This window comes from Chiloscyllium plagiosum, chromosome 10 (assembly GCF_004010195.1).
Source record: "Chiloscyllium plagiosum isolate BGI_BamShark_2017 chromosome 10, ASM401019v2, whole genome shotgun sequence".
Taxonomy (NCBI): Eukaryota; Metazoa; Chordata; class Chondrichthyes; order Orectolobiformes; family Hemiscylliidae; genus Chiloscyllium; species Chiloscyllium plagiosum.
Genome location: NC_057719.1, coordinates 67,912,271 through 67,933,152, shown reverse-complemented (window position 1 = coordinate 67,933,152; position 20,882 = coordinate 67,912,271). Strand labels below are relative to the sequence as shown.

General features: G+C 38.0%; 1 protein-coding gene across 11 annotated transcripts in view; it reads right to left on the bottom strand.

The window, feature by feature from the left end:
• The window catches only part of meis2a (Meis homeobox 2a), a 116,454-nt gene that overhangs the window by 79,023 nt on the left and 16,549 nt on the right, over positions 1-20,882 (bottom strand). For 5 of the 11 annotated variants that reach the window (XM_043698002.1, XM_043698004.1, XM_043698007.1 and 2 more), the window contains exon 8: positions 3,984-4,034. The exons of the other annotated variants lie outside the window; for them this stretch is intronic. In XM_043698002.1, coding sequence (XP_043553937.1) covers positions 3,984-4,034 — 51 coding nt within the window. The remainder of the gene's footprint in view (positions 1-3,983; positions 4,035-20,882) is intronic. 11 annotated transcript variants of the gene reach the window in all.

Here is a 20,882-nt window from a genome sequence, read left to right as displayed (position 1 = left end):
ATGACTTAAGTAATGTTCGGTAGGAATGTAAATTCCCTAAAGATTAGGAACTATTTAGCCCAAATGTGTGCATGTTTTAAACTTGTATATACTTTTATAACAATAACTATGAAAGCACTGCGCATTTGGCTTAAAGGGAAGAACATTTCAGACCAAAAAGCAGGTGCCCAAATTTGCAGTAATCCTCATCACGTGGTTCACCTTTCACCCTAGCCATCTTCCGAACTTTAACCTTTCAGTTAAAGAACACTCAATTTATACAGACATAGCTAACTTTCAAGTCATCTCAAAACTAGGTACAAAGACATATCTTGTATTTCTTTGCAAGAATTGTGCTTGATTTATTTAACATGTAGTTGTTTGAGAATTTTAGTGGTTTCCTCCTATATATTTTTCAATCTCCTCTAGGCCATAAAGAGTAGTTAAATTCCCCCACCTCCAGAACATTCTTTTCAGGTCAAAAGGTCAACATTCACAGATGTCTCCAGCAGGCACCCAATTGTCTACAGACTGTACCCCAGGATACAAGCAACTACTCTTTATCAATGGAATATACTCCCCACGGACATTGCTTCAAATGTTCTGATCTAAACATGTAAAATCACAAAATGTCTTTTACAATTAATATTCTACAATCCTTACTCCATTTCTAAAAGGACAGTTGAACTTACTCTAATTATTGTAATCGTCTAAACTTAACCAGGTGTAAGTGTTTAAGAGCTTAATCTGTACATTTTGCTGTCAGTTAATCATTTAGTCAGAGAGACAAGTATTTCCATTTTTGATTCCCAGTTTGGTTTTCTTTTGGAAATTTGTATGTGTTAAGCTTTTGAAAAAGTTAAGCTCTGACCTTTGTAAAAGTAAACCAAACTCGACAGGATTTGTGATTCTTTTATACCTTTTCAACATCAAATGGTTAACCACAAAGACTGAATAATTGGAATTTTGCCTCTGTGCATCATGAATAAAGAGAAAATTCCAGTCATAGTTCTTCTGTGTGTTTTGTAGAGTAGAATATTTCATAGTTTCTATAACCAAAAGGCAAGCATTCGGTACTCATAAATGTTGTGCAGCCATTAATTATGTCTTTCAAACATCTTTTGTTAGAATTTGCAGAGATTAGCATGCCACTGTTTTGTGGTTGAAATAAGATAGTGTGGGTGTTTTCTTTAATATATAAAGAAGATTAATTTATCAATTGAACCTCAATAATCTGAAATGTAACACTGTCAACATTAACCTTTATTATTTTGTTGTTATCTATTAAACTTTTGCAAAATCTGGATCTCGCTAACATCACAAAAATTCTGAACATGTTAAAATATTATTCACTTTTTCAAAACTCTATTACTACATTGTTATAAAAAAGTTTAATTCAAAATACTTTAAAATTATGAGGCACTGATTTATTGATAGTTTCTTAATGTGCACCTAATACTGGAGGGTTACTTCACATAGGAAATAGATGGTTTTCAGTAAGTCAGAATTGAAAATTTTGCATTAAGTTACTTATTAGCCATTATTAACAAACATGCTTATGCCAATATGAATTGATTTTCATAGTTAGGCTTTAAAAGACTGTCCATGTAATGATATATCAATGGTATTTCAACTTGTGGCTTAACTGGTGCTAACAGAGAATAGGAATTTGCAGCAAATAATGGTTACCCAATAATTTTATTAAATTATTTTTTTAAAATTAATTTCAACAAAAAAGTTCTTTAGGCGTCAAGTATATAGTTTTAATTTCCTTTCACTGCAACTGTACCACATTTCACTTTTCATACAAAGAAACACAAAACCAAGTGGTTCACTTGATAAAGCAAAGAATGCACATTTTTTCCAGGCAGCGTAAACTGTGTTAAAATATTTACACAATCACAAAATGATGCAGTGCAGAAGAAAGCCATTCTGCCCCTTGTACCTGTTATTGCTGATTCTTTGGATAGAGGTGCCAATCAGTCCCATACTGCTGCTCTTCCCCATAGTAATACAAATTTTCCCCTTCAAGAATTTATCCAATTTACTGATGAATTTCCCTCAAAAATTGCGGATGTGCATTCCAGATCACAACTTGATCCAAAAACAAATGTTACTTCATGTCACTTCTGATTCTTTTGTTAAACACTTTAAATGTGTGTCCCTTGTTAATCCCTTTGCCACTGGAAACAATTTATATTTATTTACTCAATCACGTCCTTCAAGGTTTGAATATCACTAACAATCGAAGAATACATAAAATTCAAATTAATGCCACATTTCTGCAGCAAGCACAGAACTTCTTTCTAAATTATTCACTTTAACATCACCAATAGCTATACTGAATAATAAAACGTGTAGCAGGCAACTTCTTGAAGGCTGTTCTTGTCTTATGACACAGGAAAGTCTGGGTTCATTTTCTTCACATCAAATATGTTTTGCTTTATGAACAACTAGCAATATTTTTTTTAAATTGTTTCTTTGAGGTACAGATTCCTTGGTTGTGACATTGCCATTCATTTATAAGTGATTACAAAGGTGGCAATTATGCAAAAAGGAAGGTTGAATCTGTGCTGTTGGCACACACTCATGTTTTTGATAGAGTAACTTAAAAGTGTCTCACATAGGTCATCAATCCAAATTACATTCGGCAAAACGTTCTGGACTTGCAGTGACAAGGCCAAAGTTCTAAATTTGCAACAAAACCAAAATGTATCAGATCCCTGTAATTAAGTTTTGTATTTTTTTTACAGATTGCCAATTACACTCATATTGATCATAGTGAATAAATAGTCACTAAATATATCAAACATATTTTCATTTAAAATAATCTACCAGTGAATATATTCAGCATGTGCTTTCAGATGAAAGCATTATCCCAAAACAAATTTTTACACAGTGCAGATTATGCTGTAACACTACAATTGGTCATTTCAACAAAGTTAATTCAGAATTCTTTCATACACTCAAGAAGAAAGTCTTTCCTTTGCATATTTGGATGTCGGACAGATGAAATGGTGGGTGTGTAATTTGGTTCCATTCAGTCTGTTGAAATACTTGCAACATATAGTCATAAAAATTACTGAACCAGAAATTGTTTGGGCATATTAACTAGACTGAAGTCAAATGTGTTTATGTTTGGCGGTGCCAGAGGATGGATCCACATCAGCTCAGCAGTGTGTTCTCTATGAGAGAGGGGGGGAGGCAACAGCAGCTGGGTAAAATAAGCAGTTAGGCTGCCTCGCTTTAGGTTTGTTTTCAAAATTTTCTTGCTAGCTGGGATCAGAAACTGCTACCTCCCAGGTAAGAATCGAGTTCTAATAACTATAATCTTAAGCAGGAAAAGCATGTTGTCATGTTGTTCATCAGGTTACAGTGAAATGGAGTCCAGGAGAAAAGAAGTGACAAGAAAATATACAATTTATATTTTAACTGAGAGTATTTAAGAGGTTATGAAGGTTTGAAGGAAAAACACTCATTCTAAGAAGATCAAGACAGACATGAGAAAATAAAACAGTTTATATCTAAAGTTTTTTTTGGTCTGAAACATTGTCACTCATTTTGCCCATTTGTGATGCATTCAAAACTGTAGCCAATATTAAGTTTTATCTCCATAGAATTAAAAGCGGTCCAGGCATTATAAAGTTTTAGATTGGTAAATATGAGGCCATTAATTGCTTTTATTATAGTCCTGATTCACTCCTCTGATTGATGCATGCAATTTCTTCACTATGAACACATGCAAACACATTTCTACACAAGACTAAGCACACTTTGAAATCAATATGTTATTATTTAGATTTTTGAAGAAACGTACATCTAAAAGTCAAATGAAAGGATCATTAGAAGGAGCATGCAACAGACATTTGTTTTACTTAATAGCAATCAACTTTTTCACAGATATATATATATATATATACCTTTAATAACTAGAAATACGCTACACATTTATGTTTGATTGTTACATGCAATATGATGACACCGTTGTGTATAAAACAACTGACCTAGTAGAAGATGACAAAGATGGCTTTTCCTTTGCAGAAGGCCGAATTTATCTATCAAGCAACCAAAAAAAAACATTGTATTGGAACTCATCCTATTTGTAATTTTCTATCAATATAAATAATTAGCCTGATCATTTTTGTTGTTCAATAACCTCAGTTTATTTTTTGAAAAACGTGCTGATTTATTGCCATTAATCTGTACAATAAGACTAAAAAGGCACAGTTGGCTTTGCTGCCAGTGATAATTCCCAATAACACACTCCACAAAGACTGCTGTGGAATGGGCAGGCTAGGCATAATGTCAGCCTGCAGGTGTTTCCTTCAATGAATTGGCTGTCTCATTCCCAAAGAAGGCTGATCAAGACATTCGAATTCAAGATGCCCAAGATTGAAGTATTCGTAAAGCCTAAGTACGAAGTAGGTTCTATTTGTTCCACTGCTATCTAATTGCGTGTTGTTCTAATTTTACTTGTATCATAAAGTGTTATCAACCCTACTTCCTAATTATTGGCTCTACTGCAAAATATTTGCTTTTCCAAACAGCCAAATAGTATTTTTTCACTTTACTTTTAACAGTCCATATGCCTAGCTAAACACTTCTAAAAACACAGATTTGAATATACTACTAAATGTTTCCATTCAGCAATCATTCTATAAAACTGAATTTTACGTATAATTTACATATAATTTAGCTATCTCCCAAACTCATTAGCTTCTAGAACACATTTTTGCCACACCCTCATCAGTCTAGATTCCTCATTCCTGTTACTTATTCCCTCTCTGTCTAAAGTAGCACAATATTGACCTAGTTAATATGAATCGCACAGTTCTCTGGGAACAGATACTGCTACTGAGAGGCCATTTACACAACCTGTTCATGATTACAGACCATACGGATACAAAGGTGGCACAAACGCTATAGGCCATCTGAACACTGTAAAAAAGATGATGTTAGCACCTTGGCCCCAAGTCAGATGTCTTTTTCTTTTAATCCAGAGTTTTGGACATGTGACATGGCAACTAATGCTGATCAATTTGTTTAATCACCTTTTGGAACTCATCCAGATGGACTGTTGAGATCTGCACTCGTGAGATGAATCTCTGTGTTCACAGCACCACTGACTTCTAACATGCCACTGGAGCTTTCAGTAAATGGCTGAGTACTGAATGCAGCAGGAGTTCATTCTCACAGCAGAGAGGAAGAGAGTTAAAAACTATATGCATTAACTTTACTTCTCCCCATAGGATCACATCATGAATAATTTAACTTCTCTTATGCTAATGGGATCATGAAAGTATCCTTCTCTTCAGAGTCACCACTCTCAGCATTCACCGGGAACACCCCTGCCCCACCCCACCCCCAACCCCAACCACTTTTCTTACTGGAAAGGCCTGCTCCTTGACACCAAGTGGAACTTTGTTCTAAGTGAAACACATTTCTTAAGGTACTGCTTGTATAGAAATTCAGTATGACTGATCAGAGGTGCTTGTAGTGTGTTACAATAGTTAGACCTCAGCAGTCTCATAGCTTGTTTATTCCAAACATGGACTCACTTCTTGGTATGTTCCCAGCACAATTAGAGCAACTGAGGAACTATGAATAGTGAGCAGTTATTTATTCTGATCAAATTTCAAAAAACCCAGCTTGGGCCCTTTTCTTTTGGACTCCAAGCCAGCACACCTGGAACAGGCCAGCAGTAGGGGTGCTTAATGCAAAGCTCCTTGGAGTGTAGTTTTGGAAATTTAAAGAGAAGTGGTAAAGACTTGCACTCATACAGCACCATTCATGATTTCAGGCTGTTCCAACACACTTTTACAGCGTAATCACTATTGTGAGGGAAGAAGCACATCAGTTAGTTTGCACACAGCACAGCTTTATCACAAATAGCAATGTGATAAAGACCAGCTCATCTGTTTTTATTCTAGTGATGTAGGTTGAGGAACAAAGATAATGATGGACAGTGAACTTTGAGTGAGGGCAGCATTAGGCTTGGTCATCATACCATCCATCGTAGAACTGCTGGTTGTAAGTGCCAGCATTACTTTACATATAAAGGCCATTCACTTGTTTTGCTGTACCCAACGACAATTTTGTTTTCTCATACAGTCATGAGATATGCGCATTGCAGGCTGGGCCAGTACTTATTGGCAATCCCTTGAGAAGGTAGTGGTGAGCTATCATCTTGAACTGCTGCAGACCAGTTGCTATACGTAACCCCACAATGCTGTTTGGGGAGAAGTTCTAGGATTCTGACCCAGTGACACTAAAGGAATGGGATCAAGGCTCCAAGTCAAATTTATGCCTGTCCAGTGGAGAAGGGTCAGGATAAAAATTGCAAAGAGACATGCTGCAACACTGAGCAGGAGATGTGACAATCAATTTTGCTGTATTATTCATAAGCATCTAGGAGCTAATTGTTATATGGATATATACCCTGGGTGCTATATTCACTGTTGCGTCACCATGTGCCAGGGTACAATGTATCAGTGCTTCAGGCCTTGTGGAAAGCAGCAAGAAATATACTGGGTGAAGCTCCAACACTTTGAGTTTAAAGTCTCATTATTTCTAACGGGTGGGAATCAGGAGACTTAATAGGGTGACAGCAATAAAAAATTTATTGTTTAATTCGGTTAAAAATAAGCCCAAATTAGTGCTAGGGCAAGGGAGAAAAACTGATTGAATCATGTGAAAAATGTTCACCATTGCAGTGACTGATAGCCGGCTACTAGTGGCTGATGATGTACAGGCATTTGAAAAGCTTTCACAAAAGTAACATTCAATAGCTTTCTAGGCACCAACAAAGAGGAAAGGAATAGCTTCTATGATAGCAGGATGCCAGACAACTTTAAAAGAAAATCACGGTTCCAGCTTAAGTTAAGTCATCAGACCTATTGATATGAATTTTGAAGCCCGGGACATGATTCAGGTGAGCATGTTAACAAGTTAATGACAAGACTGAAAATTAAAGCCACGAAATGTAAATTTAAGGACACAGATGAAATTCTGCAGGATCAACTTTTCATATCCTGAAGTACTTAAGTTTTAACTGGAAAGATGCAACCAGATCATAGCCATGAGTTAGACAGATGAAGGCATAGACTATCCAAAGGGCTAACTTTCAAAAGAGTGACAAGAAAAGTTTGAAACAGATGGAACATCGGAAGTCACTGAAGTCACAAAGTCTGCAAACTGAGTAAATTGTGGTGACCAAAGTGCCAAATGTACGACTAACAATTTGCTTGGATCTCAAAGATCTTAATCAAACTGGAAATAGTTTCAGTATTTCAGTACCAGAAGAGAACACAGCAACAAAGGCAAGGGTAAAGTTTTCAGCAATCCTGATGTTGAAATGGATCCTGCAACACAAAGCTTGATGAGAAATCTTTGCTGGTGACAACGTTCACCACACCCTTCAGCCGATATAAACTTCTTGGCCTATCTTTTGCCTTTAAGTAAATCAGAATGTGTTTCCAGCAGAAAAATAAAGGTGAACCATACAAAGGGTGTAAAGGAGCAGAATGAAAGGGAAGAGGTGGAGAGGAAATGTCACTGGGAAAGTAATTCAGCAGCTCAAGCTGATATTCTGGGGAACCAACAAAGATAATTCGAGAGAAACATAGCAGGTCCAACAGCATCTGTGGAGAGAAAAACAGGATTATGACTCTTTCTCCAGTCCTGACCACTGTCAATTGTCACAGAAACCCGACTGGTTGACTAAAGTCCTCAGGGAACGAAATCAACCATCCTTACCTGGTCTGGCCTACATGTGATTCCAGACCGCAGCAATGTTACAGAAGGCCCATCTGAAGAAGGGTTGCTCCCAAAACAAAGGATTTGTCTCTTAACTGCCCTCTGGGCAATTAGAGATGGGCAATAATGCTGTTGTAGCCAATGAAGCCCACATCCCAAGGGAATAAAAGGAAATTCCTGATCAATGGTGTAGATGGTAAAACTGTGATAACCATTTATATAATAAAGCCATCAAAAGAACCAGCTCAGACCAAGCTAAATACAGATGCAAGGGTTCTTGTGGTACTGTGGTTGTGTCCCTACCTTTGGACCAGGAAACCTAGGTTCAAGTCCAACCTATTCCAGAGTTGTGTAACATCTTTGCACAGGTTGGTCAGAAAGTATCTAAATACAGATGCATTACGAATGTGACAGAATACTAAATCTTCAAAATGGTTGATACATCTGTCAGAGTCAAGCTCAGTTCTGCAAAAGGCACAGCTACCTCTGAAAGAGAGGCTCCAAAAAACAAGCAAGTATTGTGAAGTTTCCTTGGCTTGATCCTGTACATGAGGTGTTTTCCTCACAAGTGCCTGTTGCCAGCAGTGTTCCAAATGGAACGGTGCTGGGTCTGCTTCTGTTTGTCATTTATATAAATGATTTAGATGAGAATATGGAAGGCATGGTTAGTAAGTTTGCAGGTGACACCAAAATTGGTGGTATGGTGGACAGTGAATGAAGAAGATTATCTACGATTACAAAGAGATCTTGGCCGATTCGGTCAACAGGCTGAGGAGCAGCAGATAGAGTTTAATTTGGATAAATGCAAAGTATTGCAGTTTGGTAAAACAGACAAGGGCAAGACTTATATAATTGAAAGTAGGGCCTCTGGTCGTGTTGCAGAACAGTGACCTAGGGGTTCAGGTACATAATTCTTTGGAGTTTGCATCACATGTCGCCAGAGTGGTTAAGAAGGTGTTTAGCACGCTTGCATTCATTGCTCAGACCTTTGTATTGGAGTTGGGAAGTCATGTTGAAGTTGTACAGAATGTTGGTGAGGCCTCGTCAAGAGTACTATGTCCAGTCTGGTCACCCTGTTACAGGAAGGATATTACCAAGCTGGAGAGGGTTCAGATAGGATTTACCAGGATGTTGCTGGAAATGGAAGGTTTGAATTATAGGGAGAGGCTGGAAAGGCTGGGACTTTTTTCACTGGAGTGTAGGAGATTGAGGGGTGACTTTATAGAGGTTTTTACATTTATAAGGGGTGTAGATAAGGTGGATGGCATTTCATGATTAGGGGGATTAAGGTGAGGGGAGAAATATTTAAAAAGGACATGAGGGGCAACCTTTTTGCACAGAGAATGATTCGTGTGTGGAATGAACTTCCAGAAAAAGTGATGGATGTGTGTATAGTTACAAACTTTAAAAGACATTTGGATAAATACATGAATAGGAAATGTTTGGAGGGATATGAGTGAAACGCAGACAGGTGGGACTAGTTTAGTTTGGGATAATGGTTGGCATGGACTGGTTGGACCAAAAGGTTTGTTTCCATACTCTGTGACTGTGCAACAGACCGTTGAGAGCTGGTGAAAGAAGGTGATGTTACCAGTGGTCAGATTCACAGGAGAGGAGTTTTAACAAACTCAAAACCAAAGAGACAGGTCTGGCATACTACATCAGAAAAATAAAGTTGTCATCAGCTGAGACCAGATATGCCAACATAGAGAAAGAACCTTTGGCAGACGTGTGAGGATGTGAGAAATTCCATACATATCTCTATGGGAGAAACAGCATAAAGACTAATTATCATCCACAGAAGCAGATCTACAAAACAATCTATGTAGAGCTCTGCAGACAGTAAAAGGTTTGGATCTATGATTTCACACTGAAATATAAGCCAGGAAGGGAAATGGTGCCAGCTGATGCCTTATCTCAGTGTCGCCACAAAAGAAATGTGAGATTTAAAAAAAAACTAGGTATACAGATCCACCACCTAGTTTACATAACACTACAAACACAGAGTCAAGTTAGAGATGAGACCAAATAAAGAAATACAGAGGCTCTCTCTACAAGTGATTCAGTCATGGCCTTATAGGATACAGGAAACACAGCCAGCAATATGGCAGATCCAGCAAAGATGGCATCTCACTAGAAGATGAATTTCTATTAGCAACACAGGAAGAGCTTCTTCAGAAGATACGCGAAGGCTACATGGGAGCGGAGACGTGTAAACTCAGAGCTAAATCAGTCATATATTGAACAGATGTCTTGACAGGCATTAAAAGAATTGTCTAATTGGAATATAAGCCACACTCTACATGTGGAAAGACTGGATGCAGTTCATTGTTGTGTTGTAAAGTGAATGTGAGGCGATCAAGCGGGAGGTACAGAAATATACAAAAGAAAAGGTGTATGAAAGCCATTAAGTTGCTCCCAGACTATGGCAAAATGTGAATCTGATTTTACATGCAATTAAGACTGGTACTGGTACAACTACTCATTAACTTTTTTATCCTAAAGGTGAAAGATATTAGAGCAGTACAAGTTCTGTTCACTAAGAAGGGATTCCTGAAAGATATGTGATTATGGAACCCTGTTCACCTCCAGAGAATTTAAGGAATTGGTTGAACAGTGTGGGTTCAACATCATCACTGCCACATTACCAAGGGTCACTTCACCTAATGAAGGAACAGCGCTCTGAAAGATGGTGATTTCAAATAAACCTGTTGGACCATGACCTGGCATCAAGTGATTTATGACTTGTCCACCCCAGTCCAACACTGGCATCTCCACAACATTACCAAGGGTACATTACCAGGCAGTAAAAAGAACCATTAGAAATGTAGGTAGACAAAGGTAGATAACTCAAACCTTGCCATACTGCCACTCAGATCTACACCTGTCGCAGCTGACATGAAACCACAGCAGAGCTATTGAATTGAAGAAAGCATAAGACTACTCCAGCAAGCAAGATATATCCTTCAAGTGACCAGGAAGGAGTAAGGCAACTGCAGGTAGAAAGTCAACTTGCCTTATAAATCTTGGTTGAGTTGTTGAAAGGACATACTGCATATTCACAGGATCTAATCATAAAAATCTGGAAGCCAGCAAATATTATTGGAAGACCTGATTCTCTGAGGGCATAAATCATCGACATTGAAACTGGTAAGTAAATGAGGCACATATTTGACTTACACCTGAGCTGGAAAGCTCATCATCTTGCCAGAGTAAGATCACTAACCAGTGAGACCACATCAACATACTAACAAGCAGTACAATGTCAACAACGCCACCAGCAAGTGACATAACATTAGCAACATCAAGCACATCCCCTACGATCTGGTCTGTGCAGTAAGTTAATGCAGTGATGAATCCAAATCCACAGATGGAGGTACAAAATTACCAGCTATGGGATGCTATGAGTACAACTTTGAAAAAAAACCAAGCTATAACAGACTCTTCAGTGGTTCAATGAATTTTTAAAAATTTGCTGATAAATTTCATTTGTTCAGAGAAACATTAATGATTTGAACACCTATATTGATATTAAGACATTCTATATCTTTTTAAAGAAAGAAGTATCATATTATATGATTACATCACTTGTATAGAGCGAGCAACTAAACATTATGTGAATATATATCCTGGTGTGCCACAAACTGCAGTCATGTGCCAAGTGAGAATGTATCAGTCCATCAGAGTCAAGAAGTGTGGTGCTGGAAAAGCACAGCTGGTCAGGCAGCATCCAAGGAGCAGGAAATTCGAAAGGTTGTCCATTAGCTCTTCATCAGGCATGTTGGGAGAGGATGGGGGGGCAAGGGGGCTGAAAGATAAATGGGAGTGGATGGGGACTAGGGGAAAGATAGCTAGGAATGTGATAGATAGATGAAGATGGGGATGATGATAGGTCAGTGTGGATAGTCGGGAAGGAAGATGAACAGGAAGGACAGATTGAGAGGGTGGTGCCAAGTTGGGGAATTGGATCTGGGATAAGTGGGATGAGGGGAGATGAGGAAACTGGTGAAATCGACATTGATTCCATCTGGTTGGAGGCTCGCAAGGCAGAAGATGAGGTGTTCTTCTTTTAGTCATGTGGTGGCTAGAACTTGGTGGTGGAGGAGGCCCAGGATTTGCATGTCCTCGGCGGAGTGGGAAGGAGAATTGAAGTGGATGGCCACAGGGCAGTGGGGTTGTTTAATGTGTGCATCCTGGAGATATTTTCTGAGACATTTTGCAAGTTGACATTCTGTGTCCTCAATGTAGAGGAGACCACATCAAGAGCAACAGACACAGTAGGTGAGGTGTTTGAACCTGTGCCCACACCTCCCCCCTTAGCTCCATCCAAGGCTCCAAAAGATCCTTCCACTTCCGGCAGAGATTTTCCCTGCACATCCAAACACCTCATCTACTGTGTCCATTGCTCTCCATGTGGTCTCCTATACATTGGGGAGACAGGATGCCAACTTGTGGAACGTTTCAGATCACATGCACTAAACAACCCCATCACTCTGCTGCCATCCGCTTCAACTGCCCCCCACACTCCACGAAGGACATGCAAGTCCTGGGCCTCCTCCACCGCCAAATCCTAGTCACCCGACGATTGAAGGAAGAGCACCTCATCTTTCGCTTCAGGACCCTCCAACCACATGGTATCAATGTTGATTTCACCAGTTTCCTCATCTCCCCTCCCCCCAATTGTCCGAAATCCAAACCTCCAACTTGGTACTACCCCCTTGAACTTTCCTATCTGTCCATCTTCCTTCAAAGCTATCCGCTCCACCTTCCTCTCCGACCTATCACCATCATCTCCCCAGCTTCATCTACCTATCACATTCCCAACTACGTTCCCTCCAGCCCCAATCCCCTCCCATTTATCTCTCAACCTCCTTGGGCCTCACCCCCACATTCCTGATGAATAGCTTATGCTTGAAATGTCAACTCTCCGATGCTGCCTGACCTGCTGAGTTTTTCCGGCATCATACTTTTTGACTCTGATCTCCAGCATCTGCAGTCCTCTCTTTCTCCTGTATCAGTCCACCAGTTATGTAGACAGCAGCTAGAAGTACACTTGATGAAACTCCAGCATTTTGAGTCAAAAGTAGGATTATTTCTAATGTATAAGAACCAGAAAACGTAAGACTTTTAATGTGGAATGACTGGATACATTTGTGACTGGACGCAGTGAATGAGACTTCAGCATTTCAAAATATGTGTGGCATTCAATATTTAGAACAATTACTGAAAAGTTACCATTACCGACATGAAAAATGTTTCATTGCAAATCAGTGTAAGTAGTCTGTTATAAAAGCAAAAGAATGTGGATACAGGAGATCTGAATTAAAACAAAAAAGTAACGGAGAAACTCAGCAGGCCAGGTAGCATCCTAGGCAACAGAAACAGAGACAGTGATTCAAATCCAATATGACTTTTCATTGGAAGTCATTGGACTCAAAACGTTAACTCTGTTTCTCTCTCCACCGATGCTGCCAGGCCTGCAACACTTTCTGTTTAGATTTAAGAACTCTGATTTTCTATTTTGGATTTAAGAAATCTTCAGTACTTTTATAACATAGGAAAGTGAATTAATTATAATGTTGAGTGCTTCATGTATAGATGCTAGTCAGAGTTATCTGAACATACAGACATGACTGTACTCAGCATTACTGGACACAAAATGCTATTCTCTCCTACTCGGGGGGAGTCCTCAGGTAGGCCAGTGGAAGAAGTTTCAAACTTGTGCAGGTTGTTGTCAGTGGACACTGGGTAAATAATGCTGATGGTCAGAGTGAAACATCCCTGGCTGCTCTGTGCTAATTATCACTTTCTCTGATAAATGTGGAACCTGCAAGTTCATGACTTCAGTACAAGTGGCATAGATGGTCACTAGAAATTGACTGACAAAACTAAAATGTTATGTCTGCATATACCTCCTATCTACAACACCCTACTACTTATTGTTTGCAGTATTGTGTAAGATTTCTGTTATTTAGGAAATTGAAATAGAAACATAGAAAATAGGTAGAGGAGTAGGCCATTCAGTCCTTCGAGCCTGCTTCACCATTCATTATGATCACGGTGGATTATCCAATTCAAGAACCTGTTGCTGCTTTTCCCCCAGAGTGTTAAATTGAACTAATTCTTGAAATCATACAATGTTTTGGCCTCGATTGCTTTCTGTAGCAGCAAATTCAACAGGCTCATTGCTCTCTGGATGAAGGAATTTATTTTTATTTCAGTCCTAAATTGTTTACCTCATATACAAAGACTGTGGGCTTTGTGTATGAGCATTCTGGCCTCCATTGCTATTGGGAACATCCTTCCTGCATCTACACAGTCTAGTCCTGTTAGAATTTTATTTGTTTCCAAAAAGTAGTCCTTCATTCTTCTAAACTAAAGCAAATATAATCAGAACTGATTCAACCATTCCTGAGAGGATGAATCTGAGCACGATGAAAGGCAAGAAAAGAAGACATTGGAATAATTGCATCTCGAGATGATAAAAGCATCAATCAGCTTTTCATGAGCGCGAAGGTGAGATAAGCATTAGGGAATGTACTAGTGGCAATAAAAGGTGACAATGTGGAGTGGGAGGAGAAATTATCAAGGCAGATGAGCTAACTGCTTCTGTACAGATGGAATGGAATCCTGCAATAATAGTTCCAAATAGCCTGGTAACAGAGAGACAATGGAGGTGGATGGGAGAGCACATTGGTTACAGTAACAGGGGAAATCATTGCAAACTTTGGACAAGGCCAGCATGGTGCTGGTACCCTAGTGCAAACAGGACTGGAGAAGTTCAAAGACTGAACTTAAAGACAGTTGAGAGGCAATGTTGTGTTTCAGAACCACAGAATTGGAAGAGAGGTCTGAGACAGGCAGAACATTACGGAAAATTGAAGTGCTAAAGGGTATTTTTCTTTTAGGGTGCCATTAATGACAATTGTCTTAAAATGATGTTTTCTTTTTCCAACACCTTGTGGGAATCAGAGAGAGAGTTTGGGAGATGAACAAGGAGAGAAAGAGAGGAGCATCTCATTGATAAAATTAATGAAGAAGATGCTTTAGAAAAGAGCACAGAGTGATGGCATTTAAAGATAGAGTAGGTTGAAGAGTGAGGAGAGATTTGGAAACGGGGTGCATAGGTGCGGGAGTAGAAAAGGATACAGCGTAAGAGCAAGCTGCATGAATGATCTCAATCTAATTCATTATCCTGGTAGAACTCTGATGTCATCAGAGAAACATTATCTTATTCACTTGTAAGCTTGATTAATAAAATATGAGTGAGAAAGAAACTTATAAAATTGTAAGAAATGTAAAATGTTTTCTGCTCCCCTGGAGAGATGGCATTTAGGATTAATTACAGTTCTGCTAGAACTATGGAAAATCTTACAGCTTTATAATGAGTGCATCTACAATAAACCTTGAACAGAACAGGCCATTTTTATATGTGGTAGTTGATAAACTGGAATTGGTCTTTCACATGACAGACTCTGTTTTACACCAATTTCTGCCAAATCTCAGTATGGGGATTACTCTACTGCTGTAAGGAGTGCAAAATAGCCTAACAAAACTGAATTGTAGGAAATGTTCCTTTACAATACTCGTATACTGTTCCTGTCAACATCAATTGTTCTCCATGCATATCTAATGAATAACTATCTCTCTTTATTTTATGTTTTGGCTAAGCATCTTGACTTAAATTGGTGTACTGAATTAGGGATGTAAAGAGAATATCAAACCAGATTCCAATATAACAATTTAGCTTTTTTATGTTACTGTAGCGTGTCCACACACTAAAATAAACATGATAGAATTTCAGTAAACCAGATTGCATTTATCTAGAATACCTGTGCTGTGTATTTCTAGTTCCAGGGTTTCATTTACATGCTAGCATTTACATATAAATGTATAAACACTCTAGGATTTGAGTAGATATAAAGCATTATTGCTCATAAATACTCAACTTATAAAAGGGAGAATTCTTCATTCTGTTTGTTTTAAAGTACCTGGTTCTGGAAAGTTGTCCAAAGCAAAATTAAAAGATTGAAGCTAACTTTAATTTTAATAGCCAGATTTCTTCATGTTGTGACTTAAATGTTAATTTATTTTACCATCATTTGTAGATTAATATCCAAATAATAGACTACACAGTGCAGTGAAGCCTTTATAGGGCTAAAAAGCCCTATAAAGCCATCAGAATGCATTTTTAATAATCAATTTTAACATTTATCAAAGATCAAAACTGGAATTTTAATTGGTATAAATTACAAGTATTTAGTTTACTGGATTGTGTAGTGTACAAAACTTTCGCACAAGAATTTCATGAAAATATTGATTGTCTCACGAGACTCAGAGCTATAAAAAGGACATTTCTGATTTTCACAGTGAGAAGAGAAGCTTTTCCTCGGACAGCACATGTCAATCACAAAATTTGATGGCCCAGTGACACACGTGTTAAGAGTTGTTTAATAATTTCAAATGTACAATTGCAAAAGTCATGAGTTTATTATTATCTGATCAATGGTGTTGGGATCCTTAAGCTTTTAAGGAGAAGGTAATCTCAGGAGACTGATTTAGATGGGTAAGATTACATATCAAAAGATGCTCGTTTTTAAAATTCAAAATTAATCAGATCAAGCCATATCTTAATCGACATTTCATTATAATAGCTGCAAATATACTTAACTGTAATTTTATACATTTACAAAAATATGTTATTATTTGCATCAGTCTTCAACTCATTTATAACTGAGCAAGTATAAACACTAGAACCGTAAATGGTACTACATAACACTACAGTTATACTGAGGTGCTCTATTCTTACCTAAGCACTTCTTGTTGTACTGAGTACAATGAATCAATGGGTTATGATGTATTTGAAAAGTCCTCATTATGCTAAAGTAAAAAGTCAAACTTCTCTGAAATATGCAATTTTTTGTTGTCATTATTTATTTGGATAACGTTAGTAGATAAATAATCATGCCACCTTTTTTAAAGGACCAAATTATCACCTGTGGCATTGTTTGAACTAAGTTCAATATCGAAGTGTTTTAATGCTCAGAGCATTATACTGTGAAATTCGGAATGCAGTATTATGCTACTAAAATTGACTTGTGTGCAAGGTAGCCTATACTAAACAAACACAACTTACTCAATTTAGCTTTAATTGATCAGAAATGTTTGCAGATTATGTTTGTCAGTTTCTGGTTGAAATTCAGAAGCATCCAACATTTTAGGATTGTTTTGAATCTACAATTTTGACAGATGATATTTGTTTGTGCGGTCTAGTACTGTTTTTATTATGTTTTTATGACATTGAAATATCCTGCTTTAATAACTGTTTTATCCTCAGTATATCACATGATAACTAAACAAGGGGAATTCTTCTAGTAACAGCAGATAATGTTACATTAGAAATAGTAACTACATAAAGTGTCTTTTAATTGAAGAATTGTACAGATTCATAATTTATGCATCTCTGATAAGCTAAGCCTGCATGAAAAGGGAAAATATAATATAATATCAGGAAATACTTTTTAATCTGACAGAAATTTCTCTGTCTACAAAGAATTTGACTTGTTGTTCAAAGCTATGTTTTTTATCCCCCAAGTACAACCGACCGATTAGAAATAATTTTGGCCTTGAATTGAAAGCAAGGGATTAAACTAGACAGGTCATCATCACTGTACCAACAGCAGTCACCTATTTGCAAAGAAAATTAGTCACCACAATGCAAAATAAAACTAACCTCTCACATAATGAATCTCAAACACAGATGATACCGAAAATCTTTCACTATCAGTGCACCAACCATCCAACAGAACATGCATTTTTCTTTTGGAGTTAAATTTGCCACTCCAGCATGAATTCTCTATTAGATCATGAATGACACAGGCAGTCCATTAGAAGATGCTACAACAGAAACTGATCTGTTGTCCTATTGCATCTGACATCACCATTATGTTAAAGGCATTAGCTGTGTTCAGTCAGACATTTTCAGATTAATATTTATTGGTCATGTGTATATCATTGGTGGTTGCACAATGTAATTATCAATGTTCCTTTGAATGAGGAACTGCAGTTATTGAAGTATATCTAACCACTAACAATGGGATAGCTGTTAATTTCAGGGAGGAGGTTATGCTAGGTGGGACATAAAGTACTGTTTTATATAGTTAAGGATTTTTCAAAGTAATTTTAGTAATTTACAGAAAGACAGTGCTTGCATCATTGGAAATGACAAAGCTGGAGAACTTCAAGGTGTATTTCCTTTCTTCTCTCTATACTTGACTCTCTCACTCAGTCAGTCATTATGAAAACCCTGTGGTGCACTGCACTGTTACCCATCCGTTACTGCTTACATTCACCACTACTTACTAATTCTTGTTCCACATCCAGTTTCTTAAGGTCCATTAGACAGCTTAGACCTTCCTGCAGCAGATGGGGTGGAGAATTCTCCCCAGGAGTTGCTGTCACTTGCTCTCACCCTGCGAAGCACCACCACACAAAATCATTGCCCTATTTTCCAAAGATACTGAGTTAGAGGGAGTTGCAATGGGTGATTTACTCAGCACTAGTGAGCGGGAGTAAATGCACATGGAAAGAATAAGCCAGAAGCAGATCATTGGAAGGTTCACCATAGTCCTGCTAACATGGGCACAGATGCAAAGTTCAGGGTTACAAAGTTTACAAGGCCAGATGCTTTTTGTGCACCATCATTTGCCCAAATTCTTTGGACCCCCCGTCAGGGATTTTCTCCAGTACTATGGAAAGTTTAGCAAAAACAAAATGTGTATGGGGTACCAATGCATGGCATTCAACATCTCAATGAATACATAATTTGAGCCCAACCCCATGCACCGAATATAAGTTAACAGCATGAGTACGAACACTTGTACTTTGGGCAGAAACACTGAATGCCTCAATCAAGGACCACGGAAAAGTTTGACAGTAGATTTGCAATGGTACTTAGGCAACTTCACTCTATAATGTCACAATGGTGATGTTGGAAAAAAAGGTGGCAACAAGGAAACAAAGCCCATTTTACTTGTGTTTTTTTCCCCCCTCTCAGCAGCATGCCTTCCACCAATTTCTCACCACTGACCTTTAATGAACATATACCAAACACTCCTACTAATGTGTGTAAAATGCCTTTTAGCTGACTGACGACGCAAAGTAGAGCTATACAGAGGAGACACTTGGAATTTATTCAAGTTGGTAGCATGGACACTGAATGCAAATTTGTAAACTCTTCATCTGCTTCATCAGTTGTAACCCATTGATCCGTGAATGGATCCACTGATGGATTATTGCAACCTGGCTCTCAACCACTTCTCTTACCCGGGTAAAAACAATGACTGCAGATGCTGGAAACCAGATTCTGGATCAGTGGTGCTGGAAGAGCACAGCAATTCAGGCAGCATCCGACGAGCAGCAAAATCGACGTTTCGGGCAAAAGCCCTTCATCAGGAATAAAGGCAGAGAGCCTGAAGCGTGGAGAGATAAGCTAGAGGAGGGTGGGGGTGGGGAGAAAGTAGCATAGAGTATACCCCCTTCTCAACTCACAATTAGTTTTGAGCCTGGAGCAAACTTTGCGCACAAGAAATAAACAAGAAATCTTGACATTAGCAATCATTCTCTGCTCATTCTGCAGCCAATCAGGAATTTCCAAAGACTCATGTCACAAAGGAACAGAAACAATGTTATATAGAACCAGGCACTAGAAATGACAGTGAGAAGAACTTGGTGAGAGAAAAGAGAGTGCCAATGCCATTTAAAAGAGGAAATGTATCTGAATTGAGGGAAAATGAGTTAGAGTGGAAGAATGCATTTAATAACATGGTTAGGGGAGGAAAGTAGCTGGAAGAAAGTAGCTCCATAAATGGAGTAACCTGTTGAAAATGTTTAATGCCAAATATCATTCTTGTTAGTCTCCAATATTATTCCATGCAAAAGTATACGTAAACTAACTGGATGCAGATTTTTCTTAACAGGAAATAGTCAAGCTTTACCTGATGAATGGAGGAAATGTAGAGGATAATATGTAAAAAGAGTACATACAATTCTCTATTTTTTGCCACATCCTCCTTGATATTTGGAGATAATGAGGACTGCAGATGCTGGAGATCAGAGTCGAGAGTATGGTGCTGGAAAAGCACAGCTGGTCAGGAAGCATCCAAGGAGCAGGAGAATCGACGTTTTGGGCATTAGCCCCTCATCAGGAATCCTGATGAGGGGCTTATGCCTGTAACATAGATTCTCCTACTCCTCCTTGATATTAGACTAGCACTCCTTTCCATTAATACCTTTTACATTAAGCTTTGCACAGAGACAATTTCACGTCTCAGAAACAGAAATTATAAAACAAATGAATTATATTCACAGAAGCTATATCATTGTTCTATAACACCACATTATTATGCAGGCTCAATATTTTTGAGGGTTTCATGAATTTCACACTGTATCTAACTTTAAATGAAGGTGCTCCATGCTGGAGTCCTGTGATACTGCAAACACCTTCTGGGAATAATGTGATTTATGTCTTGTATTAAAAAAATGTTTTGAAATAAATATGAAACAGTAGCACATGTATTATTCCACACATCTGTCTACAGAAACCGTTCCCCCCTCCCAATATGTGTAGAGAAGTATAAAGCCAGCACTCAATCTATAACTTTTTTGGATTTAAGATTGCTTCCTTTGATTCCTTTTTAAGTCCATCTTGAAATTGATAACTGTTTATCACCCAATCTGTGCACCATTGTTTGCCCTCAAGCTCCATAATATGCAAACTGTATTCTGTGAAACAAAAGCCATGGGAATCCACATGATTACTACAGAATTTGACAAGCTTTTATCAGGCCTGCTTACATTTCAATCCAGTATGGTTAAAGTAATTCATGATAAATTTGTATCAATTGAACCAATATTGGTCCAAATCTTTTGTTTTTGCTTTGACTCTCAAACAAAGTACACATGAAATACTTTTGAAACCTCCTTCTGCTTGAAGCTGCCATGAATTATTTTGCCTCTGAAAACCACTGACAATAGTAGTCCATGTCATAAGTATTCTTCAAATAGGGACAAAACTCTAATGTTGCCTCACAAATAAAATTTGTTAAAAAAAAATTCATTTGAGAAGATAGGTCTGAGGAAATCTTTAA